Genomic DNA, 24,936 nt, shown 5'->3' with positions numbered 1-24,936 from the left:
TTTGCTAAGGCCCATCAAGAGCCGAGGACCCGAATGTATGACTTAGTACCGTACCTCAAACTCGGGCAGCGGGGACGAAGCCTAATCCCAATTCTCCAGAGCCACATTCCACAGGAATATCAGCACCGCCTCGACCAGGAATTGTCGGAAACATTCCGATCATTTGTCAGGAAGCATGTCCACTGGTTAGTTAATGGCCGACTCATTTCTCCTCCTCTCCCCCATCCCCCCGACCCCTTCCAAAAAAAACTTTTATTTTAAGACATGGAATCGTGTCTAAAACTGCACAAGAAATCTGAGCAAGAGTGGAAATTCAAAGCTTCCCCACCCCACTCCCCATTTCACTGGAATGAGTGGGTAAATCTCCCAGAGCTGCAGCTTTGCATCGAATTCCTCTCTCCCCTTCACTGTGGAATGCGCTCTGGTGGGGCGCCGCTCACTAAAACTCCTGCACAACTCGGCCCATGGTGTTTAAACAACAGGCGTCGCGCCACGAACACCAATTAAATCATTATCACCGCCGGGGAGGGGGAAGGGAAGGGAAGAAAAAGAGAAAAGTTAATCAAATCCGACCCAACCCGACACGATCACTAATTGACCCGCCCGGATTGGTGACAACTCCCAGTCAGTGACCCGGGTAAAACTAAATTGTTTGGTTGATCTGCACAAAAATGAACGAATAAAGAGCAAGTGTGCAGGAGAGAAGATGCTCACCATTTGGCGGACGATGTCTGCCGAAGCCATCGCGCTGCTGGTGACGGTTGGAGCCGGGTTCTGACACAGTGACGGTTGGGGAGCCGGTTGAAATCGGAACGCGGATGCTCCGCTTCAATCAATGCACACTGCGGGACTCTACCAAACACTGGAGGCGGGAGTAAAGAGAGACATGAGCACAGTAAATTAACAGTTCAAAAAAAAAACCACACAAAACTACACTCAACTTTGCCCGAGCTGTTCAGAGAGAACGAAAGAAAGGTACACCAGCAGCTGCCCACATATCTAATATTTTTGCCGTTGTACTTGCTCTCCGCCTTGTGGCCCCCATTGTGCTGTGGGCCGATGGTCGGTGCTTGATTGACAGGTGGCCAGGGTCGGACCGGAAGTGATTGGTTGCTATGGGGGAGAGGGGTGGGAGGTTTTTACCGTGGCCACAGGATAACTCAGTGGCAGCTTGGAAAAGGGCTAGTGAGGGAGAAAGAGAAAAAATAGGCTGGTACAGTGATGTCTCTGAGAGGTTGTTGCCGTCACCACCAAGCCCGTCTGTTGAAAAAACACTGCTTATAAAAAAAATAATATCGTAATGGCAACGGAGTTTAGCTTGAACGCCGTGTGGCAGTTTCTTTCGGAGAGAAGAGGGAAAGTGCCGAGTGCGGAGCTGCTGGAACATTTCACAGTTTTTTTGAACAACCCCAAGACGAAGGCAAACGCTCGAGGGCAGTTCAAAGAGTTCGTGAACAAAGTGGGGCTGGTGGTTCATGAAGACGGGATGAAGTACATCTGTTTGAAGAAGAAGTACCGGGGTCAGGTTAACTGGTCTGAAGCGTCTGCTGATGGGAGGGGGCATGTCAGTAAAGACAGTGATGGTGCTGCCGGTGGTGTGGAAAATGGTGACAGGCAACGTGGAGCAAACGGCATCGGGTCATCTGCAGAAGCGCGAAAACAAAGCGCAGGTGGAGGAGCTTTGACAGATCCGCTTAAATCAGTACTTTCACCGCCAGTACTTGACAATGGATATTTGGACAACTCGTGTCATGAAGAATGCAATGAAAGTAATCAGACTGTACCCGTGGGCCAGCACAGTGCTCAAGAAGATGGACGAATTGCGAGGCACTCCCATGCAAATGGCACGAATGGACACGTTTCTTCATCAAATAAGAATCCAACAGTGTCAAATATGAACGCAAAAAGGGGGAATCGAATCCAAACCGACCATAACCAAGCAACGAAATTGACGACCGAATCCTTGCAATTAATTACTGGTTTGGGTGAAACATTGTCAAATCAAGACTCCAGTAAGGGTGTTCAGAATGCAAAAGATGGTGGAGATATGCTTGCCACTTCCTCAAATTCAGGCGATGACAGAAAGGACGCTGTAACCTGGAATTTGTCTGAAAGCACTGCAGAGCAGACTGCAAAATTCAAAATATTAGAAAACGTGGGCCCTACAGAACATGATATTAAGTCAAAGAATGAAAGTAAAATGTTATTTGCATCTCAATGCAACTTTTCACCCACTCAAGTCAAGACAAGCCCAGATATTAATGTCAGAAGATCTTCCCGAAAGCGTTTACAACGCAGTCTGGCGGTTAATCGGTCAAGCAGTCTTTGTGATGATGGAAACACCATTGAGAACTCGACAGGTGCACCGAGCCCAGCCAGTGAAAGCTTATTATGTACACCCAGATCGAGTAGGAAAAACTTTAGAGAACTAATGATTAGCAGTTCACCTCAGCTAAGACACAGTGTTGTTTACAATAACACTGTCGCCTTCCTAAATGTTAAGCAAGGAGATTTGGGATCTAGTAGAAGCGATAGCGATTCCTCCTCTTTAACTTCTTCAAAACTGGACTATGAAGATACAGGATCAGTAGCACTTGATCCTTTGGAACATGAGTGGATGATCCATGCTTCGGAAGGCAGGTGGGATAACCTTAAAGCATTACTGGCAGCTGATCCCAGCCTGATTACTTGGAAAGATTTTGTCACGGGGTTTACATGCCTTCATTGGGCAGCAAAACATGGTAAACCGGAATTGTTAGCAATGCTAGTCAATTATGCAGCAAAACATGACATTCCAATCAATATTAATATTCGATCTAGTGGCGGTTATACCCCTCTACATTTGGCTGCAATGCATGGGCACACAGAAGTAGTGAAACTGTTGTCTGGCGCCTATGACGCTGATGTTGATATTAGGGACTACAGTGGTAAAAAGGCGTGGCAATACTTAGGCCAAGGGATTTCAGAAGAATTGAGGAGTCTTATTGGTGCATCTAGAAACTCTGACTCTGAAAACGCGTTACAGAATGGAAGTGGCCGTTGGAGACTATCGAAAGTTCTTCCCGCCAACCTGACACACAAACTGTCCAGTGCTCCTGAAGAAGAGGCTTGTTCTAATGGCACGCCTGCAAAAGCACTTAGCCGGAAAACCTCGACTAATAAAATGAAACTCAGTCGAATAAGATTTAAAACACAGATTATTCACACTACGCCCTCTCTTCGAGGAACAGGTGATCAGAGAGATCCAAAAAGCGCATTGAAACTCAGACCAAAGTCAACTATTTTTGGATGAGAGATTACAGGAATGCGGAGATGAGCCGAATGTGGTAACACTTATAGAGTGAACAAAACTATTTTCTTTTAACTGCACTACTAGTAATTAATTTAGTTATTAATCAATGGTGCCAACTTGAATCTTTTCACCCTGAGCAAAGGATATATTTGGTGTATATTTGTTAGTTGCCTTGAATGATGCTAATCGTCTGTATATATCTCCTACTGTATCTTCTTAGTACTAAATTACACTTTTTCAGTAGAGTTGAGACCCTTAACAAGCTTCTTTTTATTTTAAATCATTGCTATAGTATTTAGAAATACAATAAATTCACCATATAAAAACTGGAAAATATTAAAGTAGGACAGAACAATAATGTAGATTTTTTTCTAGAACATTGTGGAACACGTTTCTGGAACAAGTATAATAGTGAGGGAATACTGTGAATGTATATACTGTAACTATGTTGTAAATATTGTGACACCTGCTGCATTCGGTTTCAGGTCCATGGTGACATTACAGTGCTTCCAAAGTGTTAATCTGATAGTTCCATAGAAAATAATTTAGAATCACATTGGAAATAATTTGTATGATTTTAAAAAGAATGGAGAAGGGTTTGGTTTCTGAAATGCTGCCTTGATTCAGTCAAAAGGTACTTCTTGGTTGCTGCAACCTAAAAATCCAGCTGCTGCTGCTAACAAGTTATGACCAGACATGCTGCTTTGAATGTGGTATTGGTGATTAGTTATGGTTGATAAGATAGCTAGTGTTATAACTCTCAATACTTAGAAGGGATTCTTTCTATAAGTAAAATGAGACGTGTTACAATATAGAATTTGTAAATTTAAAGACTAATTGACTAAATAGGTTATTTAACAGGATTTTTCAGCCATTGTTTAAGATGAAAATATATAGTAACAGAACTTTATTTCCACCCCCCCAGGAGGACAATATAAAGTGTAGGTTTTATATCATTTTAGTTATAGTAATGAATTTGGTTTAAGGAATTTGTTTTGAGCGGGCAAGTAGGAAATTTCTATTTCATGGTGTACTGAGAAACCATAAGCAGGCTGGTCCTTTTAATTTGATCCTGCTGGATTCCAGAGAAGTCCTTTTATTTTGTTTTACTTATAAAGCATGCTGCCAGTAAATAGTTGAACTCTTAGTTACCCTTAGTTCAGCTGTTAGGAAAACATGGGATAAAGCTCTTCATGTTGTTGAACCTAATGTTGGCTTAGTAAGTCATGTTCATACTGCCCTGAAAATACAAACAATTTATTTTCAAAGCTAAAATGCTATTTAGATTAAAGTGAACATCAATTTATATAATTAAATAAAAGATACATGTTCAGTACTATTGCTAAATTAATTAACTGTGAATGTTTTCAAATATAATTTGAAAAATTGCTTTGTGAGCAATGGAAACTTATAAACTGCATTTCTCTAATTGTTAATAATTTATTTTCCTCAAACCTATGACAAGTCCTTACTTTATTCAGATTAAGCCAATCAACTTGTTTTAAAATCTACTGTGCATTAAAAATTGATACCCTGTTTCTCTCCCAATAGAAACTGTGGCTTAAAATGTTGAATGTTGAGGTTTATAAATGTTTCCAAAGGATTAGACTATGTCAGATGGGAAGTGTTGCATGTGAATTATTGTTTAATTAGGCCCTTAAAAGATATAACAGTTCTAAGTTTAGTGTCAAACTGTTAATGCTATTTAAAAATTGCGGAATTTATAGTCTTAAACAACACAAAATAACTCAACTGAACAACACAAGAAACTTCAACTGGATTGTTAGTGAAACTGAGCAAAGCTCTTTGGTTATTGTCAAACAATTAATTTGTGTTCTTAAATATCTCAGTTTAGATATTTGTTTTTTAGTTTAATCCATTCTGTTTTAGTGGCCCTTTTAAATGTTTTTCAGATCGTGTTTCTTTCATAAAATGTTTCATTGGTCACATAATCCTGACACATATGTCTTAAAACATGGTTTGGAATACTTTGTTACATTTAACTGACATTATATATTTCATCTACATATAATTTTTCCACAATAAGGAATGATGAATCTGAGGTAATGTCAACTGAATTACAACTAGGTGTGTGTTCATGGCACAGAACTAAATGCAGTTTGGCATAGATTGGCAGTGTTATTCAGGGAACTATGGTAGATGTGAAAGACTTACAAATCCACTCCTTTGTTGTATGAGATACCTTCTAATGTTGGAGATATTTTTTAGGAAGAGTAGATTGCGTTCTACATCTGACATTTACTATAACTGATGAAAGTTTTCGATGCTACAAAATGGAAAAAGACTTCCAGTTCCTACCACTGATTTCCCTTAATATAATGAGCACAAATTGTCTGTGAGCTGGAAAGATGAAACTGTTGTATCTGAAGTGACCATCAGACTATGAGCAGCCAGTAAGAGACATTTGGTGTAGTGTTAGGGCAGGAGAGGAAGGTGAGAAGGCTGACGGCAGAGTCAGGCTATGACTTAAGCAGAAGGAGGCTGGTTTCCAGAATAAGCAAGTTAACATGGGATCAACTTTGTTTTTTTGGATGTCAGCCTGATTGGCGCCATATCACTAACGTGGATCAAACTATAAGTTGTGAGGACCAGTACAATATTAGAGTATTACATCTCACAAAGCGACATTCACAAAACTATTAATAATATAGATTTCTGAAAACTGGACATTTTTGAATACAGGGGTTTATTGATTTTTTTCAGCCGTTTATGCCTAATAATTAGTGATAAAGAAAACTATGATGCAGTGAGACCGCATGACAAAATATCTAAAAACATATTTCTTTATTTTCGCTTCAGTGGATACTGTGTAAATTTTGTGTTTAGAAATAGATAAAGGTTCTGGATGCCTTTTGTATGTTTTTGCATTGAAAACACATGCACTTTATACTTGTATATATGACTGCACAAAAGAATGATTCATCTCTTTGTTGAAGTGAAATATGGTTTGTTTACTAACATGTTACCATTTTGTGATTAAACTCTTAAAAAAACAAGTTCTGCGTAAATCATGATTGACATGAAATAATCTTCATTTTGGGAGATCAGGTATTGCACTGGATTGGCACAGAATTGAGCCTTAGTTAATGGGTCAAAAGTTTCCTTTTCTTTGTCTTTTGTATGGGAACGTGAAATGAGAGTAACCTCATCAAATTTCCACTGGGACAGGACAACAAAACAAAGCTGCACTTCTGATTTGGCATTCTCATTCGGCAAAGACATATGGACAGCTGGTATGAGAAATGGAAACCTTCACATTACTGCAGTAAGTGATAATATGATGCTCAAATTTACATCACAGGAGGAAGCCACTAAGATTATTGTGCGTGTACCAGCTGCTCCTGTGAATTAATGATTAAAAGGTAAAGTAAACCTTGTGAATCTACCTTTTGTTCAAAATAATCTCTGTTTCCTACTAGAAAGTAACATTCTTTAAATTTCCTTTGACTTAGTTTCTTTGCTGACATGGAGCCCTTCAAGTCAGTTCATTTCCCTTGCTATCCTGCTCTAGTCCTGGGGAATTTTCCTGGAAATTGATCATTGTAAATAGCAAGTGGCATGACTTCTAATTTACTTTAGTGCTGCCCTTGTACTGTCTAACCATGAAAACTGTTTCAGCTTACAAATTTCTCAGCTTGTATTCCAGAATTTGATGAACCACAGGCTAGTTTGAAGTTGTGTCCCTTTTAATGGCACAGCTGGATGTGCAGATGTGCTGTCTCTAATTAACGCTAGTGGAGCAACTAGCATGGGAGGAGATCCATCCTAACATTTTCAATATTAGTATTACTACTGATGTTTTTAAAGGAAAAAAATACCTAAGAAATTTAGAGAAGGTATTTGTTTTTTTTTAGAAAAAAGATAAGACTTGAATAAAAATATTTCCTCTTGACTTTCCTTCACCTTTAGTATATAGAATTGCAGCAAAGTAGGTTCTGCATTTGGCCATGTTATGCCGAGCCAGAGATCCTGGCACTGGATGAGAATTGGAAGTAGTGATCTTCATTGTCTTGGTAGAAACAGGCATTAAAAATTCAATTTAATATGATCCAGGAGCATGGCAATGTAATGTAAAAGAACATTTTTTGTCAAATGCATTTTTACTCCGCAAGTTCCTTTTTACATTTGCGTTCACATTTTTATTTGGATGGTGTACACATGTGTCTGTTGCCCTTGTCCTTCTAGGTGGTGGAGGTCATGGGTTTGGAAGGTAATGTCGAAAGAGCCTTGGTGAATTGCTGCTGTGCATCTTGTAGATGGTACATACTGCTGCCACTGTGCATCAGTGGTGGAAAGAGTGAATGTTGAAGGTGGTGGATGGGGTGTCAATTAAGCGGCCTGCTTTGTCCTGGATGGCATCAAGCTTCTTGAGTGTTTTTGGAGCTACACTCATCCAGGCAAGTGGAGAGTATTAATACCTATCACGCTCCTGACTTGTAGATGGTGGACAGGCTTTGAGGAGTCAGGAGGTGAGTTATTGTCTGCAGAATTCGCAGCCTCTGACCTGCCCTAGTAGTCACAGTATTTATATGGCTGGTCCAGTTCCATTCTGGTCAATGGTAACCCCCAAGATGTTGATAGTGAGATTTCAGCGACGGTAATGCCGTTGAATATCAAGGGAAGATGGTCGCATTCTCTCTTGTTGGAGATGATCATTGCTTGGTACTTTTGCAACATGAATGTTACTTGCCCACTTATCTGCCCAAACCTGAATGTTGTCCAGGTCTTGCTGCACATGGAACAGGCTGCTTCAGTATTTGAGGAGATGCAAATGATACTGAACATTGTGCAATCATCAGCGAACATCCATACTTCCAACCTTTTGTTGGAGGGAAAGTCATTGATGAAGCAGCTGAAGGTGGTTAGGCCTAGGACACTACCCTGAGGAACTCCTCCAGCAATGTCCTGGGACTGAGATGATTGACCTCTAACAACCGCAAACACCCTCCTTTGTGCTCAGTATGACTTCAACCAGTGGAGAGTTTTCCCCCTGTTTCCCATTGACTTCAGTTTTGTTCAGGCTCCTTGATGCCACACTCGGTCAAATGCTGCCTTGATGTCAAGGACAGTTACTTTCACCTCGCTTCGTGAGTTCTAGATTGTAATCTGCCATCAGGAATTGTGTTTTCAAAGAGGCAGACTTCAAACCCATGTGTTAGTTTGCCTCTTCCACAAAAGAAAAATGGATTCCTCTGTTTCTATTTCTCCTGTTTACATCAAATTCAGGGTTAACGATATTCATTATGCATGCAGTATGTTTTCTCATGTTGATGGTTCACAAGTAAGTTTTCCTATTTATGTGCATTGAAGGTCAAGAAAATCCCAAGTTTGAGTTGATCTCAACCTGGTGCTGCCCAGTGAGGAAAGTGGACAGTGGCCAGGGTTCCCATTCCTTATTGTTATCCATATCTCAGGCATACCATAGGGCAAGGACACGTTTGCCAAGAACAGCGAAAGGACAGGCATTGGTGGAGTTCCCTGCCCCTAAAACCGGGAGATCATGAGGTTTTTAGGGATGTGTGGGTTTTACCGAAAGTGTGCACCAAATTTCAGTACTATAGCTGCTCTACTGATGGACTTGTTACAAAAGAAAGCCAGGGTAGTGTGGATGGGAGACTACCAGGCATCTTTTGAAAGGCTGAAAACAATTTTGATCAATGAACCAATGTTGACTGCTCCAAATTTCACTAAACCCTTCAAAGTAGCAATTGATGCTAGTGACCTGGGGTAGGTGCAGTCCTGTTACAAGAAGATGAATTGGGCATAGAAAGGCCAGTGGGATACTTTTCCATAAAGCTGAATCAACACCAAAAAGACACTCTACAGTGGTGAAGGAAACCCTGGGCTTGCTCTTAAACATTTTGATGTATATGTCCACCATGGATACAGGGTGACACTAGTATACACTGATCGTAACTCTTAAGCCTTTGTGGACAAATTTAAAAACCAGAATGCCATACTATTTCACTGGAGTTTATTATTACAGCCTTTTCACATAAGGATTGTCCACATTGTGGGGAAAAACAATGCAATTGCTAATGATTTGTCTAGAATTTAACTTTGCTAAAGGCCAAAATGATACCGAGAGTAACTGTATTAACTTTGATTAAAAAGTGAGTGGTTGAGAGTGTGATGTGTTTTAGTATTTTTGTTTATGCTTTATTACACTTTGTAATGAAATGCATATAGATATGGCTTTTCATTTCTCCAAGGTGGAGGGTGTCATGAAAAGTTTAATCACAGAAAATGGTTCATCTTCAAGGACTAAGGACATTCTGGAAGAATTTGTGTTTTAAAAAACACTATCCCTTAAAGGGTTAATGCAGGACTTTGATTGCTATTTCTGGAAAAAGCATCCCTTTGTAAGAAAGTCTGGAAACCTCTTGACCCCAGTGGACTGTGTACAAAGGGGGTCATATGTTTTTTATGTCTCTGGAAAAAAAAATCATGCCTGGAAGACTTTTTTATAAAGTGGGTTTTGGTTTTGGTTTTGAGAAGAGAAGGACCAACTGCTTGAGAAGGAAGAAAGCAGTCTTTTTGCAGTCCAGAGCCAGGCCACAGCCAGAAGTGAATATAAACTGCTCCTAAGTTGCCACATGCTGGGTTAAAGCACCCTCGAGTATTCCTGGAAGCATTGCCAGAGTCATTGATTGTTTCGTGATCAGTGCTGAGAAACCAACCATATAACTCAGACACCATTTCAAGGACTCTACTGTCTATCCTTTACCTTTGAACCATTGACTTTTAACTTTTGCCAAATTCCTCCATTTCTGTTTTTATTTTGTGTGTGTGTGACTTAAAATATCTCAAAACAGTAATTAGTATAATTTCATATTCCATACTGTATGTTGATAAACCTTTCTGTTCGACAAGACTGGTTTTATAATAAACTAATAAGTTTGTTTATTGAAAGAAGCCTGGTTAAAGTCTATTTTATTCTGGGTAACAGTAGTGAAGGTAAATAATTGGCCATTTTGGTGAGTGAAGTGAGCACTTAAATTAATGTTGCAACCTGTGGAGTAGATTATGTATTTCTCCCATCCCGGTCTTAACAATACAGTGGCCGATCCTGTTGAGCCATGCTTCAGGTAAAGAATCAATGCTTTCAGCGGAGGAGGGGAAAGATAATCAAGAAATAAAAATAGAATGTTGCAGTAGGTCAAGTTAAGAGGTGATTAAAGATACAAAAAAGCTTATTGCTAATGTTCTTCGGATTTATCTGTTATGTTTCCAAATCAAACTCCCACATGGACTTTTAAAGTAACTTTCATGTTAGGTTGGGATATTGACATGCAACTATTGAGTATCTACTTTAATTGTTATAAATATGTAGGGAATGTAAATTAAACCTTTTTTTTAAATAATCGTCCATGGGATGAGGGCATCACTGGCAAGGCCAGCAATTATTGCCTACCCCTAATTCCCCTTGAAAAGGTGATGGCGAACTGCATTCTTGAGCCTCTGCACAGCTCTGTTTCGTGAATTCCAGAATTTTGACCCAGCGACAATGAAGTAATGGCGATATAGTTCCAAGTCAAGATGGTGTGTGACTTGGAGGGGCACTTGCAAGTGGTGACATTCCCATGCGTCCGCTGCCCTCACTCTTTTAGGTGCCAGAGGTCATGGGTTTGGAAGTTGCTGTCGAAGGAGCCTTGGTGAAATGCTACAGTATATCTTGTAAATGGTATGCACTGTTGCCATGGTGTGCTGGTGGTGAAGGGAGTGAATGTGGTGGATGGGATGCTGATCAAGCAGGCTGCTTTGTTCTTGATGATGTCCAGCTTCTTGACTGTTGTTGGAGCTGCACTCATTGTTAGGGAGGGGTGTTAATGCTAAATTACAATTTCATCTGTTGAACTTACATATAGAACTTTTTAAAAAGGCAGTTTTAACTGCTAAAACAAAGACACTGACTTAAGTTGGCTGCCATAGGTCACCTGACATGTCTGCAACTGCAAGTTGATCAAGTCTTAGGAAGTTTCCAATGTGCCAACAGGAATTTCACACATGATGTCACGGATTATTTCAAAGATGGACATGAACTAATCAATTAACTTCTGTGGAATATCATCATTATGGAGAGAGAGTTCATGTAATCGAAATCACCATTTTTGCAAGGCCTTTATTATGACATCCTGCTTGCTTTTTGAGCAGTCTGAAAAAGGAATACCTGAATACAGCAAAAAGGCTGCCTGCCTTTTTCTTTCAACTAAAGTGAACTCTGCCTGCTTATACTGTGGACAACAAACAGAAATTCTAAAGACTTCAAATTCCAAAGCAGCTTTTCCAAGAAAATCCCGAGGACTACCGCTTAAGGAACTGCCTCATCCACAGAATAACTGTGAAGAGCTCTTAATCAGTGAGCTCTGTTTATTTGCCTTTTATCGTTGAATCTTGGTGTATGTTGTGACAGTCAGGACGTGTTCACCTTTTTTAATGTTTTTAATATATTTACCTGGGTGAGTTTTTATTGTACTAAAATCCCAACCCCTTACTGGTTTAAATTCAAGGAAACCTATCTGACTGGGTTCTTTACAATCAGCATATAAACAGTTAAGTATATATACTGAATTGGCACATTCATTCTTCTATATTTCAAAAAACCCTGTTAGAATCAATCGAGGGGTGGGGAAAAAGAGGGGTGTCCTTGTACCCATTCTCACTTGGTCGTAACACTCATACAGGCAACTGGGAAGTATTCCATCAAACTCCTGAATTGTACATTCTAGATGATGGGGACAGTGGGGAGTCAGAAGGTGGGTTAGTCACTGCAAAATTTCCAGCCTCTAATCTGCTTTTGTAGCCACAGTATGTGGCTGGTCTAGTTATGTTTCTGCTCAGGATGTTGATAGTATGGGATTCACTGACAATAATGCCATTGAATGTCATGGGGAGATGGTTAGATTCTCTCTTAATGGAAATTCACTAAATGGTGTAATTAAACAAATAGATCAAGGATTCATGTAGGTTATAAAGATAGTTAAGATATCTTGGAAACATTCATAAAGTTTATATATTTTTTTAAATGGGATGTATTAAATAAACATGGGGTAGAATTTTGCCCTTTGTGTGCGGGATCGGCGGGGGCAGGCGGGAAGCCGCCTGCGATTGGCAGCGCACCGCGATTTTACGCTGGCAGGCCAATTAAGTCTCGCCCTGTATGATACACGGCTTGTGAATGAGCGAGAAGGGGCGGACGGGGGCATGATGTCAACCAGGTCCAATGGCAACCCGGCGGCTAATTCAAAAGTGGCCTCGGCAGCCCCTGGAAGGCTGCCACGGAAGGACGCTGAAGTCTGGTCAATGGAAACCATTGCGGTTGGACACGGCAGGCGGGAGGGCAGGTTGGCAGGGCGGTTGGCCCTGCGTTTCTCGGATGGGTACCTTGCAACTCTCCTGGAGGAGATGACAGCGAGGAGAGAAACCTTGTCCCCAGAGACAGGTGGAGGTGCCTCACCAAAAAGGCTGGGGAGGAGGTGGCATCCCGGGTCAGCAGCCGTGACGTGGTGAGGCGCACGTAGGTGCAGTGCTGGAAGCGCTTCAATGATCTCCTGCAATCAGGAAGGGTGAGTACTGTGTTGGCATGGGTCACTTTGCAGAACAGTTAAGAGCTGCCCATTGTCCTGTGGACCTCAGAGGTGTTAGACTGTGAGTGGCAAATGTCAATGAGGCAGGATCTGGCCAAGGGGGTGAGCCCTGCCTGCTTGGACTGAGTGCCTTGCAGCTCCAGGGTCACAAATCGGCTGAGCCCTGCGAGGTGTTCCTCAGGTGGGGTTGGCCAGGCTGCAATGGTGCTGCAGGTAGAGAGGGGACTAACCAATGATCCTCTGTCCTTTCAGGAGAAAACATCCCATAACAATTCTGAGAGGTCACGGACTGGCGGGGGACCCCCACACCTCCTCATCCTCATGCGCTACGAGCAGGAGGCCTTGGAGCTGGAGAGGCGCCATGCGCCTCAGTCAAGCAGTGAGGTTGGGGTGCCAGAAGAAGGTAAGAGTGCAGTGCACTGAGGTGAGAATGTTGGTTATCGCAGCCATTCCAGTGTAGCCTCTATATTGATGTGAGCCTTGAACCTGGAATCCTCATTGATAATGGAAAGATAATGGATACATATTGTCTGTCTCAACAGGGTGCCAGGCATGCACAGTGACAGTGTCATGACTTAAACTAATGACATGTCCTTCTTCTTGCTTTTAGGCTCACCAGCAGGCGGTCGCAATGAGGACCCTGAAGGCCCACCCCTGACCCCTGAGGACCACCATGCTCACTATGCATTTGCGTCACACCCTCTCTGTCAAGCAGACACCAGTGCAGATACCGGCACCTCGGTGGGCATAACATCGCCGTGTAGTCTTTCGGTGCACATCGGTGAGGGCACTTCACACTCGCTTGAGGTACAGGCGGAGGCAGAGAATGCCCAGGGCGCCAGCAGTCAGAGGACTGCTGGGGATCAGGACAATGCTCAGTCGATGGCTGATGATGGGCCTCTGGAGTCATCCACGAGGCAGCAGATGCTGAATGTCCAGCAGGGTGTGCGGGAGGATCTGGCAGAGATAAATGAGGGAATGCGTGCCATGGTGTCCATTGTGCAGGAGTCCCTGCGGAACATAAGCATTGCATTGACCCTCATGACCGAGCACACTGCCTCCACCATGGAGAGAGTGGCGGCTCTCATGGAGAGGCCCCTCCAGGGACTCGATCAGGGCTTCCTGGGGATGCACTCGGACCTGCAAGCCCTCACATTGGCGATGACCTCAGCTGATCAGTGTCAGTGTGGGAGATGGATTGGTTACCCCGTATCCCAGCTATTTGCCTGTTTATCAGTGGTGAGCAGGGAGGTCCAATGCAACTTCACTTTGGCGCACAAGCTGCCTGTCGCCTCTGCGGGCTCCTCTCGGCGCTCGGGGTGATGGCAGCAGCTCCTCCGCCGCTCTGCCAGTGACCGTGGCATCTGATGAGGCTGCAGCGACTGGAGAGATGCCAGCCGTGGCACTGACCGCTCCCTACCAGGCAGGACCAGCACAGGCTCCATGGGCCAGAAGACGCCTGCCAAGGTCATCAAGGCCAACAAGACAGCAGAGTGAGCAGGCTGTCTCCAACGCCAGTGCCAGCGAGGGGGGAGCACCTAAACATAGCACCCGCAAACAAAAACTGAAAGCACTTGAAGCACATCATGGCCTTATCACTGGTGATATTTTGTTCCCCCATTTTTCTTTACATTTTTTCATGGTATGATTGAAAACACCAGTTAATGTTAATTTCAGCAATGTTTCACATTCACAAGTAAATGATATGTTATTTTGTGCAATTGGCCTCTGTATGCTTCACTTGTTCTGTAGGTGCAGGGTAGGCCATGATGTTACGATGGACGTGTGTCTGCTGAAACTTTATTGCAAAGGCACATAGTGTTATGTTGTTGACCAAGGAAATTATCCTGTCCGGGATCGAGTATGGAGCCTGCAGCCCTGGCATGTGGTGGTTCTTATTTGATAGGCTAGCTGAAGAAGCGTTGGATCAAAGCATCTCGGGTGTCCCTGTCTCCCTGGAGGTTACCCAGGTCAGTGTCTATACCCTCAGCATTCTCCTCATCATGCCCGTCCTCGGACTCACTACTGGACTCATCATCTGTTGTCTGTGCAGTACATCAAGATCTTCCTCCACTACATCCCCCCTTGCCAGTGCCAGTACCCGCTCTGGGGGGTATTGCAATGCACCCCCTGAACGGTCCAGGCATCGGAAGCGCATCTTGAGAAGACCTATAGTTCTCTTTACCACTGCCCTTGTGGAGGCATGGCTCCTGTTGTACCGCTGCTTGGCCTCTGTTCTTAGGTGGCGATAGGTTAGGGTGATAGCCCTTACCACCCAGCAGCCATCCATCCAGTCAGGCTGGAGTGCTGAAGAGCCTTGGCACCTGGGAGTGCCTCAGGATGTAAGCATCATGGGAGCTGCCAGGGTACCTTTCACACACTTGCAGAATCTGCATCTTGTGATCACACACTATCTACACGTTCATGGAGTGGAAGCCCTTCCTGTTGATGAAGGCACCCGGCTCACCCGCTGGCGCCTTGATGGCCACACGTGCAGTCAATTGCACCCTGGATGCGGGGAAACCCAGCAATCACTGTGAAGCCTCTGGCTCGCTCTGCCTGGCTGGCCTCGTCCGTACGGTAATGAATGAAAGTCAATGCACGCCTGAACAGAGCTTCTGTCACCAGTTTGACGCAATTGGGGACAGTTGATTAGGGAGACTCCACACAGATCCCCCACTGAGCCCTGGAAAGAGCCACTGGCATAGAAATTGAGGGCCACCATGACCTTCAGCGCCACAGGCATGAGATGTCCACCCGCACAGTCGGAGCTGATCTCCAGGTCGATCCTCTGACAGATGGAGGTCACCGTCTCCCTTGAGAGACGGAGCCTCCTTCGGCATTGTGCGTCGGACATATTGAGGTAGATGCATTGCCGCCTGTAAACCCTGGCAGCATAATAGTGGCATCTTCTGAGGCCCCTTCCGCCTTGGACTTTCTGTTGGCCCTGCGCCCCTTGTGCCTGCGCCTCTCGTCCCACAGGCCGCTCCCCTGGAAGCTGCATAGGGACACCTGGCCTCCTCCCCCTTCTGGCCCTTTCTTCCTCCTCAGAGGAGGTGCCTCCTGCAGAGACCGCAATCCCCATTACCGGGGTAAGGGAAGGTAGTCTGATACCTGGAAGGGCCCATGGGGTGTGAATCCACCGTGGGCCTGGAAAACAACAGAGTCCTGAACTGAAGCCTCAATTCTCTGAATGCAGCTCTGAAGCAAAATGAAACAGTCCTGTTCACAGAAGCAACCAGCAGCAAGTGACATCCTAAACTCTTCACTAATCGCGTTCACAAGACCAATGACCCCTCTTATCCCACCCGCGGATGAGGTTTTGCTAATTGTGGCCTGCCCGTGCGACAGCCTAAAAATTGCATGGGCTACGCAAAATTGGAGACAGTTGGTGTCACAAGGGCCTTAACTGGCCACTTAATTAATGGTGGGGGCACCTCCGTCTCCATCGTGCACCCGCCTAGTGACATTTCGCAAGATTGCATGTTGATGTCGACACACTCGGCCAATGTCAACGTGCTTTATTTAATGCTCAAGCAGGTCGGGTGCTCACCTGCCCGCTAAGCTAAAAATTCTGCCCATGGTTTGGTTTTAGTTATGGATTTTGTGGTGGTGCAAGTCTTGCCAAATGCTAGAAATTTAAGCTTGCAATTGGTATATGGGTGAGCTGATTGAAGAGACAAAATGTTTTGACATGAAAGGTGACCTTTTATGACATTAACTTAACAATTAACATTAACAATTTTGCTCTGAATTTCTATAGTTCCTGAGATATGTGCAAAACTGACATAGCCGAACTTATTACCAACCCAGAAAAAGTTCCAGAAAGGGCAAATTTCAGAGTGACTCTATAGAAGTAAACATAAGGATTCAAAGTTCAAGTATTTACTAAAGTAAATAGTTGTATCATTACTGTTCTGCTGTGTTTTTATTCAGAGGTATCTTTTGATTTAATGAAATTTGCAGAACATGCCTGTGGCTTTATTAATTATATCATTCTACTGTTGTTAGGTTCTAAACAAGCTTGACAGAATGCATTTTCTATCTGTAATGAACATTCTAACCAGCTGTTTCACAGCACAATCTGTAACTGAGTTAAAGTTCCATAGCTATTCCATTTGCTGCTAACACTAACCAGAAAGACAGGACCAATCTGCTCCCTAAAAAGGTTTATGTTGAAGTAGTCCGATATCATCCCTGGTGGATTTTAAGAAGGTTTTTAAATAAGAAACTTAGAAACCCTATAATCCTAAAATAATATAATTATAATTATAAAATATTAAAATCATAACTTATTTGACCCGCACCAAAATATTGTAGCTTCCCTAGTTCAAGAAAGAAGACAAATAAAATATATGTCAATAACATGAGGGTTGTTTCTAAATCTATCCCTTTCTCTTCTGAAAGTGGCAAGTTGTTAGGATTCATGCTAGGAAATTGATGTAGATGCTAAAACAGATGAATTAATTTTAATAGAATCACAAGGAGGATGTGCCCACTTTCACAAAATGCATATTTGGGTATGTGAAGTTCTGCACCAGGAGAATTAAAGAGGAAAATGTATCCAATGGGCACCAACAACCTCCAGGGACTTCACCAAGTGACCATTCTTCTGTGAGTCTAGAGTGTGTGTGAAAATGCTGTTTTGCCCTTCGAAGCTAATCAAAATCTTGTATTCTCCCATTGATTTGGGAGCAAGAAGTCTGGTTGATTTTCTTGTCTCTAATCTCAGGATGCTGAGAATACTTGTCTGCCAACACTGTCCTGATGAGATCAAGTAACTCATGACAATGCAGGTATGTGAAACTGGGATGTTCCTGGTATATGTGGCTCAATTTTTTTAATTAAATGCACAAATGTTATTATGAGGGAAATATTTAAGCGTTGCAGTTGAATATTCATCAAAATGTTTTTTTCCCATTCTGTTTTGAAATTATACACTATTTCAGTTAAAATATGAATCAGATGACAAAACACTGACATCAAGCCAGAAGTAAACAGATTGCTTGCAAACAAAGAAAAATACTGCTCAGGTGACAACAGGCAATTGCCTAATATATGTATGGTACCACCACATGGTGTATGAAAATTAAAATGAGGATTGAATATCGAATGATTGGCTGTTTTGAGAATTTAGAAAATGATGGCAATACAGTGGGATTGGTCATTCGGAAGAGAGCTAGGATTTGAGTCGAAACATTTGAGTTTGAATACTGCTGAGGTCCACTTTCCCTTGCATTTTTGAGGTCAATAAAATGAACTTGGGAGGTAAGCTTTTGCATAGCACTCCCACATTGCTGTAGCATTTCCTAAATGACAACCCTGGCTCAGCATAGAAATTGAGCTTGCAGGTGAAGTCATTCGGAAATAAACATTCGTTGAATCCTAAAAACACTCTTTGTTATGATACAATATCCTTAAGTCACCTGAATCACATTGTTTAAGGGTAGACATTTGTTTTAAATATCTGAAACAAATTCAGTTTATTGAAACTTTCTAAAACAAAGCTTAGCAATACTGTTTTGCCAAAACTGAATGAATTTGTTGGTTTTGTGATCCTTGTCGAAAGCCAAGTGAAATCAGTGACTTAGTTCAATTTTCAAAAATTCACCAGTTAAAACTGTATGGATAGCAGTAAGGTGCCAGTTGATAGACTTGCAAATCCTCCTTTTAAAGAAGTAATGGTGAAACCAGGGGCAGTACTTTGTGTTTTGTGCTGGGACTCCCACACCACGATCAAATGCAGTTCCTGACCCCACACCATGTCGGAAGCAGTCACCTGAAATTGATTTTGTATGGATTGACCAATTATTGGCCAGAGGGAAACAGACCAGTTGGAGGCCCTGCAGCACGATGTTACAGGGAAGGAAGTGAGAGGGTGCCTCCATCTTGAGGTGCCCACTTAGTACTTTTAAAAGTTTTGAAAAATATGGCCACAGCTGCTGGACCAGCTTTATGGTCCTCTACAGGGCAGCTTGGGGCTGCAGCTGCAGACAAGAGACGCCTCAGAGTCATCCTGGAGAGTAGTGCCCACCCCCAATCTGGCATGGAGAAGCCACGTTCTGAAAACTGGAAATTTCCAGTCAGCCTCTGATCAATGCCCTTAATTGGCCTTTTAACCACCTTAAGCTACCCATTAATTGGATGGTGCCAGCATACCAATTGGTGGTATGAAATTACATGCCCACCCGCCTCTGTTCCTGTCCCACCAGCCTCCAAAAAACCCTCGCCCAGATGTTGCAATTTTCAAACAAAATTAATCACAAAATAATCCAGACAAGAAAGGTCAATCAGTCTATCTTGGTTCATCCACTCAAAAAGATTTTGGAGTCCCTCTGTTTCAGCAACAAATTATTTCTTAAAAGATTTCACTATTCTGCCTGGAATATTCCGTTTATTGGTCACTCTGTGTAAATTGGCATTTCATGATATCAGTCCGAGAGTTACCTTTTAATTAGATTGACTCTTTGTTCCCTTGTCCTACTCATGCTATTTAAATTGAAGGAATATGCTGGGTTAAAACAAAATATTGCAGATGCTGGAAATCTGAAATGAAAACAGAAAAGGCTGGAAAAACTCAGTAGGCCTGACAGCATCTGTGGAGAGAAAAACAGAGTTAACGTTTTGAGCCCGTATGACCCTTCTTCAGAGCCTTGTTTGCTGGGTTTACCTTTTCCATTCCTTTAACTATGTTATATATCTATACCATCACCTCTCAGTTGCCTCCTTTCCAGGTTTTCTAGTTTCTCCATTTCCCTCAGAACTTTGATTTTTTGGTATCTCTTCTTCGGTCTTGTCTGCACTTCCTTCAGCAATTAAATATATTCCTTGCATTTCTGCAACCAGAACTGGATGCAGTACTTAAGTGAGGTCTGACTAGGACACTGTATAGCTTCACTGCAACTTTGATTTTTTTTCACTGTTTCTGCCATAACATAGCATTCTATTGGTTTGTTCATTGAAGTGCATTGGTTAAACATGTTGAACATTTCCTCAATAAGACTCCCAAGTTTCTTTTAGCGTTGTCTTATCTAGTTCAAGACCATTCATAGCATCTATATGTTTATTTATTTCTTCCAATGCGCAGCACTCTACATTTATATGCATTAAATGTCACCTGCATCCTCCATTTATTATGATCCTTCATATTGTGCCTTACGCAATTCTCATAGAGCCACATTAGTTAATCACTTACATAATGCACTAAAATTGTATCAACTTGTCTCTCTCTCAAAGCTCAATTCTTTTCCTTTCCTGCACAGCGTTGCCAAGATAAGGAACCTGGAGGGAATGACAGTTGACGATTTCACAACATGTTGTAACAAGAACTGCTTCTGCTGTAAACATCACCATAGCTACTAGCATGATAGTTTGAGAAAGGAGCACTGAGTGAAATACAAATCTCAAGTGGAAGCAGCAAAAGAGGAAGAGTAAAGACAAAGGCAATCTGTGAATCCACAGTATTTACAGCTACGTGAGACTAATATTCTATTGGACCTGCCATCAGAAGAGAATAAAATGATTTAGCAAGACCCCTTAGAGTCCACCAACAGCAGTGTACAGCAGCTTTCAGAAAACTGCAGTTTTATGCCTTGGTTGTAGTTCTGCTTGAGGGACTTATTCAAAAGTGATGTGCCATGGAGTGAATGACATCTTCATAGCTATCTTCAGGTAAGCCCCAAAGCGATAATGGTGCAAGCTTGGTACAAAATTCTCTCATGAATGACCTTGACCATCTAGTTACAGGCGTTTATCACCACCAGATGGATAAATTGATCATTTGGAAAGAACAGTGATGGTGGTCTTCAGCCAAGTTTGAGATGTTTGACCAACTGCTTCATGCAGGTTTTGGGTCATCCAGCTGAAAAGTCCAACTCTGTGGTGAGGCCTGGGAAGTATTCTGTGATACAGTCTACTTTCCAGGAGACTATACTAGTTCCCTCTCCAGCCAAACTCCTCAAAGGATTGAGTTGTTAAAGAGCAGACAGGTTTCACTAGTTACTGCGATAATGTAATTCCAGATGTTGCAGGGACTTGCACGATGCTGCACCCAGAAGATCACAACCATCCCAACAGGGATGCAGCACCCCACAACACCCTGCTACCACAATTATCCCTTCTAATGAAGCACTTCACAACACAGTTACATTAAGTAGACCTTGCAGTACCTTGTAGGAACACCAGGAAAGCAGCATCCTCAGGCATAGAGAAAATAAGAGTATGTGAAGCACGCAATAAATCCATGTCAATTTACCCCTTGTTCATACGTAGTGTGTTCTTTTGAGTAATGCAGTCAAAATATCTCAAGTAATAGTATGGGCAGGACCAGAGCAATTCAGGTTCAGTGGATGGAGTGTGTGCCAGCATTATAGAGCTGACAATATGCTTTATGTGCCAAATTACAACAGCAGTGTTAAAAGGAATCCGTCATTGAAAGTAGTTGATCAGGGAATTTTACTCTGCTTTGCCTCCCTGCATGACTATTGCCTCTAAACAGGCTACTTCCCGAAGAAATGCAGGGCTTTGATCTGCCTTAGCCTGCTGCAAATTCGCATTTCTTCTGATTTTGAAGTTATGAAGTACAACATGGTGACGACCAAAGGCTGGACTATACAACGGAACCTGTCCTCAGTGGTCCAAAGAGTAGAACCATATAGTATAATCAACTATAACTCTGGTAATGATATTGCCCTCATTGTGTCACTGCTAACCTGCAATGCAGAGAATCTAATTGGAGCCAAGATTTGACATACTTCAAATCAGGCAAAAAAAAATCATTCAATTTTGTGATGTACATCTGCCACCATCGTGGGTTCATGCTGCCAGTGGAGCATCACAAAATCATCTCTATAGAAAGAGTTCTTGGGGTTGGGGAAAAAAACAATGTAAAATTGTCCAAAAGCAGGCCTTCTGACCTGTCCAGTCCCTTGCAATCATATTGTTGCTTGCATTCATGTTAATTGTTTAATTAATATTAATACATGAAATTTGCAGACTGAGAGAGGCTAAAGCTCAGAGGCAGTTTTGTATTTCTGTTTACTTGTCTGTTTCTGCTTCTGTGTAATTCTAAATTTAATTATTAGGTTTAGTTTGATCATAATTGACAGTGTTATATTTGCAGCCTTTTGTTCAAAGGGTATGCAAATGTAATATTATTACTACTGGACTACTTGGACATCAGCATTCATAAAATGTGGTCAGTGTGAAACAGGCCAAATCAGCAGGTATCTATCCAATTAATGTACTGAAACTTACCTGAATAGAACCTAATGGCCCGGATTTTCCTTCCTCGATAATGGAAAATGTTTAGACGTTTGCCGCTATTGAGGGATGCAACTGAACCACAACCTCTGTTGACTGGACATAAGTTGAAATCTGTAAGTTGCCTACCCTGATCCCGCTGTTCCTATTCTTAAAGCAGCAGGGACCATTAGTGCAGGAATTTTGCCTATCTATCCAAAACGTGCACAGGTTATTACATGCAAGGAGTAGAACTAATAAACAAAGCCACAACAAGGGGGCGGGGAAAGCATTTCAAAAGTGCCCACCATTTCAGTAAAACACCAGCAGCAGCAAAAGTGCTTTCAGAAGTGAGTTCAAGCATTTTAAATGAATTTTACTTGTGTATCTGACTTTTTTTTTTAGAGAGATTGAAATGGCTTTTAAATGTGTTGTATTATTTGTTATCAATATTAATGTAACATTTGTACATTTAAAAATATCTCTGTGACTTTTTAGAAAGTGTATCTGTCAAAAGAATTGGATGGAGGATTTTTGTCCTTTGGGGAGGGTGGTGTTTGAAATATGAACAGTTATGTTAACTGCTATTTAAATAAAATGTATTAATTACATAGGCTATAGAGCACAGAAACTGGCCATTCGACCCAACCAATCCATGCCAGTGTTTCTTATCTAAATCTACTATTGTAACCATCTATTCTCTTCTCCCTCACATGCTCGTCTAACTTCCTCTTAAATGGATCTATATTATTCATTTCAACCACTCTCTTTGGTAGCAAGTTCCACATTTTCATCACTCTCTGGGTGAAGATGTTTATTCTGAATTCTGAGGCAGTGGCATAGTGGTAACATTACTGGATTAGTAATCCAGAGGCTCAGGAGACGGTTCAAATCCCACCATGGCAGCTGGTGGAATTTAAATTCAATTAAAAGCTAATCTCAGTAATGGTGACCATGAAACCATTGTCAATTATCTTAAAAACCCATCTGGTTCATTAATGCTAGACTGGGTCTACAACAGGTGGTGAGGGAACCAACAAGAGGGAAGAACGTCCTTGACCTCACCCTCGCCAATCTAGCTGCCACAGATGCATCTGCCTATGACTGTATTGGTAGGAGGGACTACTACACAGTCCTTGTGGAGACGAAGTCCCGTCTTCACATTGACAATACCCTCCATCATATTGTGTGGCACAACCACCATGCTAAATGCAATAGATTTTGAACAGACCCAGCATCTCAAAACTGGGCATCCATGAGGTGCTATGGGCCATCAGCAGCAGAATTGTATTCAGCCAGCCTGCAACCTCATGGCCTGGCATATCCCCCACTCTACCATTACCATCAAGCCAGGGAATCAACCATGGTTCAATGAATAATGCAGGAGGGCATACCAGGAGCAACACCTGGCATATCTATATATGAGTTGACAACCTGGTGAAGCTACAACACCGGACTACTTGCATGCCAAAGAGCAGAAGCAGCACAAGAAATAGGAGCAGGAGTAAACCACATAGCCCATTGAGCCTGCTCTGGCATTCAACGTGATCGTGGCTGATCTTGGGCTTCAACTCCACCTTCTCATCTGCTCCACATATCCCTTAACTCCCTGAGAGACCAAAAATCTGTCCATCCCAGCCTTAAGCATATTTAACAATAGAGCATCCACAACCTTCTGGGGCAGAGAATTCCAAAGATTCACAACCCTTTGAGTGAAGTAATTTCTCTGCAATAGACAGAGCTAAAGGACCCCACAGCCAACAGATCGGGTCAAAGCTCTGTAGTTATGCCACATCCAATTGTGAATTATGCTGGATAATTAAAAAACTGGAGTAGGAAACTCCACAAATATCCCCATCCTCAATGATGGGAAAGCCCAGCATATCAGTGCAAAAGACAAAGCTGAAGCATTAGCAACCCATCTTCAGCCAGAAGTGCCAAGTGGTTGATCCATCGGGACCTCCTCTTGAGGTCCCCAATTACCACCCCATCAGTCTACTCTCAATCATCAGCAAGATGATGGTAGGGTTAATCAATAGCACTATCAATCGGCACTTCCAAAGTAATAACCTGCTCACTGACACTCAGTTTGAGTTCTGTCAGGGCCACTCAGCTCCTGACCTCTTTATAGCCTTGGACCAAACATGGACTAAACAGCTGAACTCAAGAGGTGAAGTGAGAGTGACTGCCGTTGACATCAAGGCAGCTTTTGACCAAGTGGATTGTTACGACACAGCAGTTGGCAAAGGCTGAGATGTTTAAATCCCAGAGGAAAACTTGAACAACTGTCATAACCTATATTTTCAATTGGTATGTTTGAGGTGCAGCTCTGAATTCAGAAATGTAACCACCAAGCCCCAAGAGGTTTTTTTATACAAAACTAAATTAAACATTTATTAATTTAGCAACTAATTAAACACATACACATGCCTACAAATTACCACCATAATAGCTTTTAAACAAATCCCCAAATTAATCACTCCAAGGTAAATCTTCACCAAGGCAACAATAACCCATAGATTTTGAACAGGCACCAGACAAAGCACATTTGACCTTCTGAATTCAAAATGAGGTCCCTTGCAGCTTGGTTCCTTTGCAGACACAGTTGTAGGGCTTACAGGCTGCTTAGATCTTACATGCCTCTAGACCTGCACATACAAAATTCCTTTCTGTTCATACCTAGCCTTCCCTTTTAAAGTAAATTCTCATTGTATAACTAGGTCTTTGAACTCCACCTCTTCTAACAATAAAATCCCTTTCAGAGCACCAATTTTATTAGTAATATAAACACTTTGC

The 24,936-nt window shown here is 42.3% G+C and overlaps 2 protein-coding genes across 3 annotated transcripts in view; one reads left to right on the top strand and one right to left on the bottom strand.

Annotated features, from left to right (window-relative positions):
* septin10 (septin 10) overlaps positions 1–1,031 on the bottom strand; it is a 50,144-nt gene extending 49,113 nt beyond the window's left edge. The window contains exon 1 of the mRNA XM_078545550.1: positions 715–1,031. Coding sequence (XP_078401676.1) covers positions 715–744 — 30 coding nt within the window. The 5' untranslated portion in view covers positions 745–1,031. The remainder of the gene's footprint in view (positions 1–714) is intronic.
* A 94-nt stretch (positions 1,032–1,125) lies between these two features.
* sowahca (sosondowah ankyrin repeat domain family Ca) overlaps positions 1,126–24,936 on the top strand; it is a 133,331-nt gene continuing 109,520 nt past the window's right edge. Inside the window, exons 1-3 of one of the 2 annotated variants that reach the window (XM_078545548.1) lie at positions 1,126–3,326; positions 17,377–17,696; positions 20,163–20,571. In XM_078545548.1, the coding sequence (XP_078401674.1) occupies positions 1,301–3,292 (1,992 nt within the window). In that variant the 5' untranslated portion in view covers positions 1,126–1,300 and the 3' untranslated portion in view covers positions 3,293–3,326; positions 17,377–17,696; positions 20,163–20,571. Of the gene's footprint in view, positions 3,327–17,376; positions 17,697–20,162; positions 22,728–24,936 lie in introns of those variants that run through there. The other variant, XM_078545549.1, reaches the window with a different exon arrangement.

Source organism: Cetorhinus maximus, chromosome 7 (assembly GCF_964194155.1).
Source record: "Cetorhinus maximus chromosome 7, sCetMax3.hap1.1, whole genome shotgun sequence".
Classification (NCBI taxonomy): Eukaryota; Metazoa; Chordata; class Chondrichthyes; order Lamniformes; family Cetorhinidae; genus Cetorhinus; species Cetorhinus maximus.
This window is presented reverse-complemented; position numbering and strand designations above follow the sequence as displayed.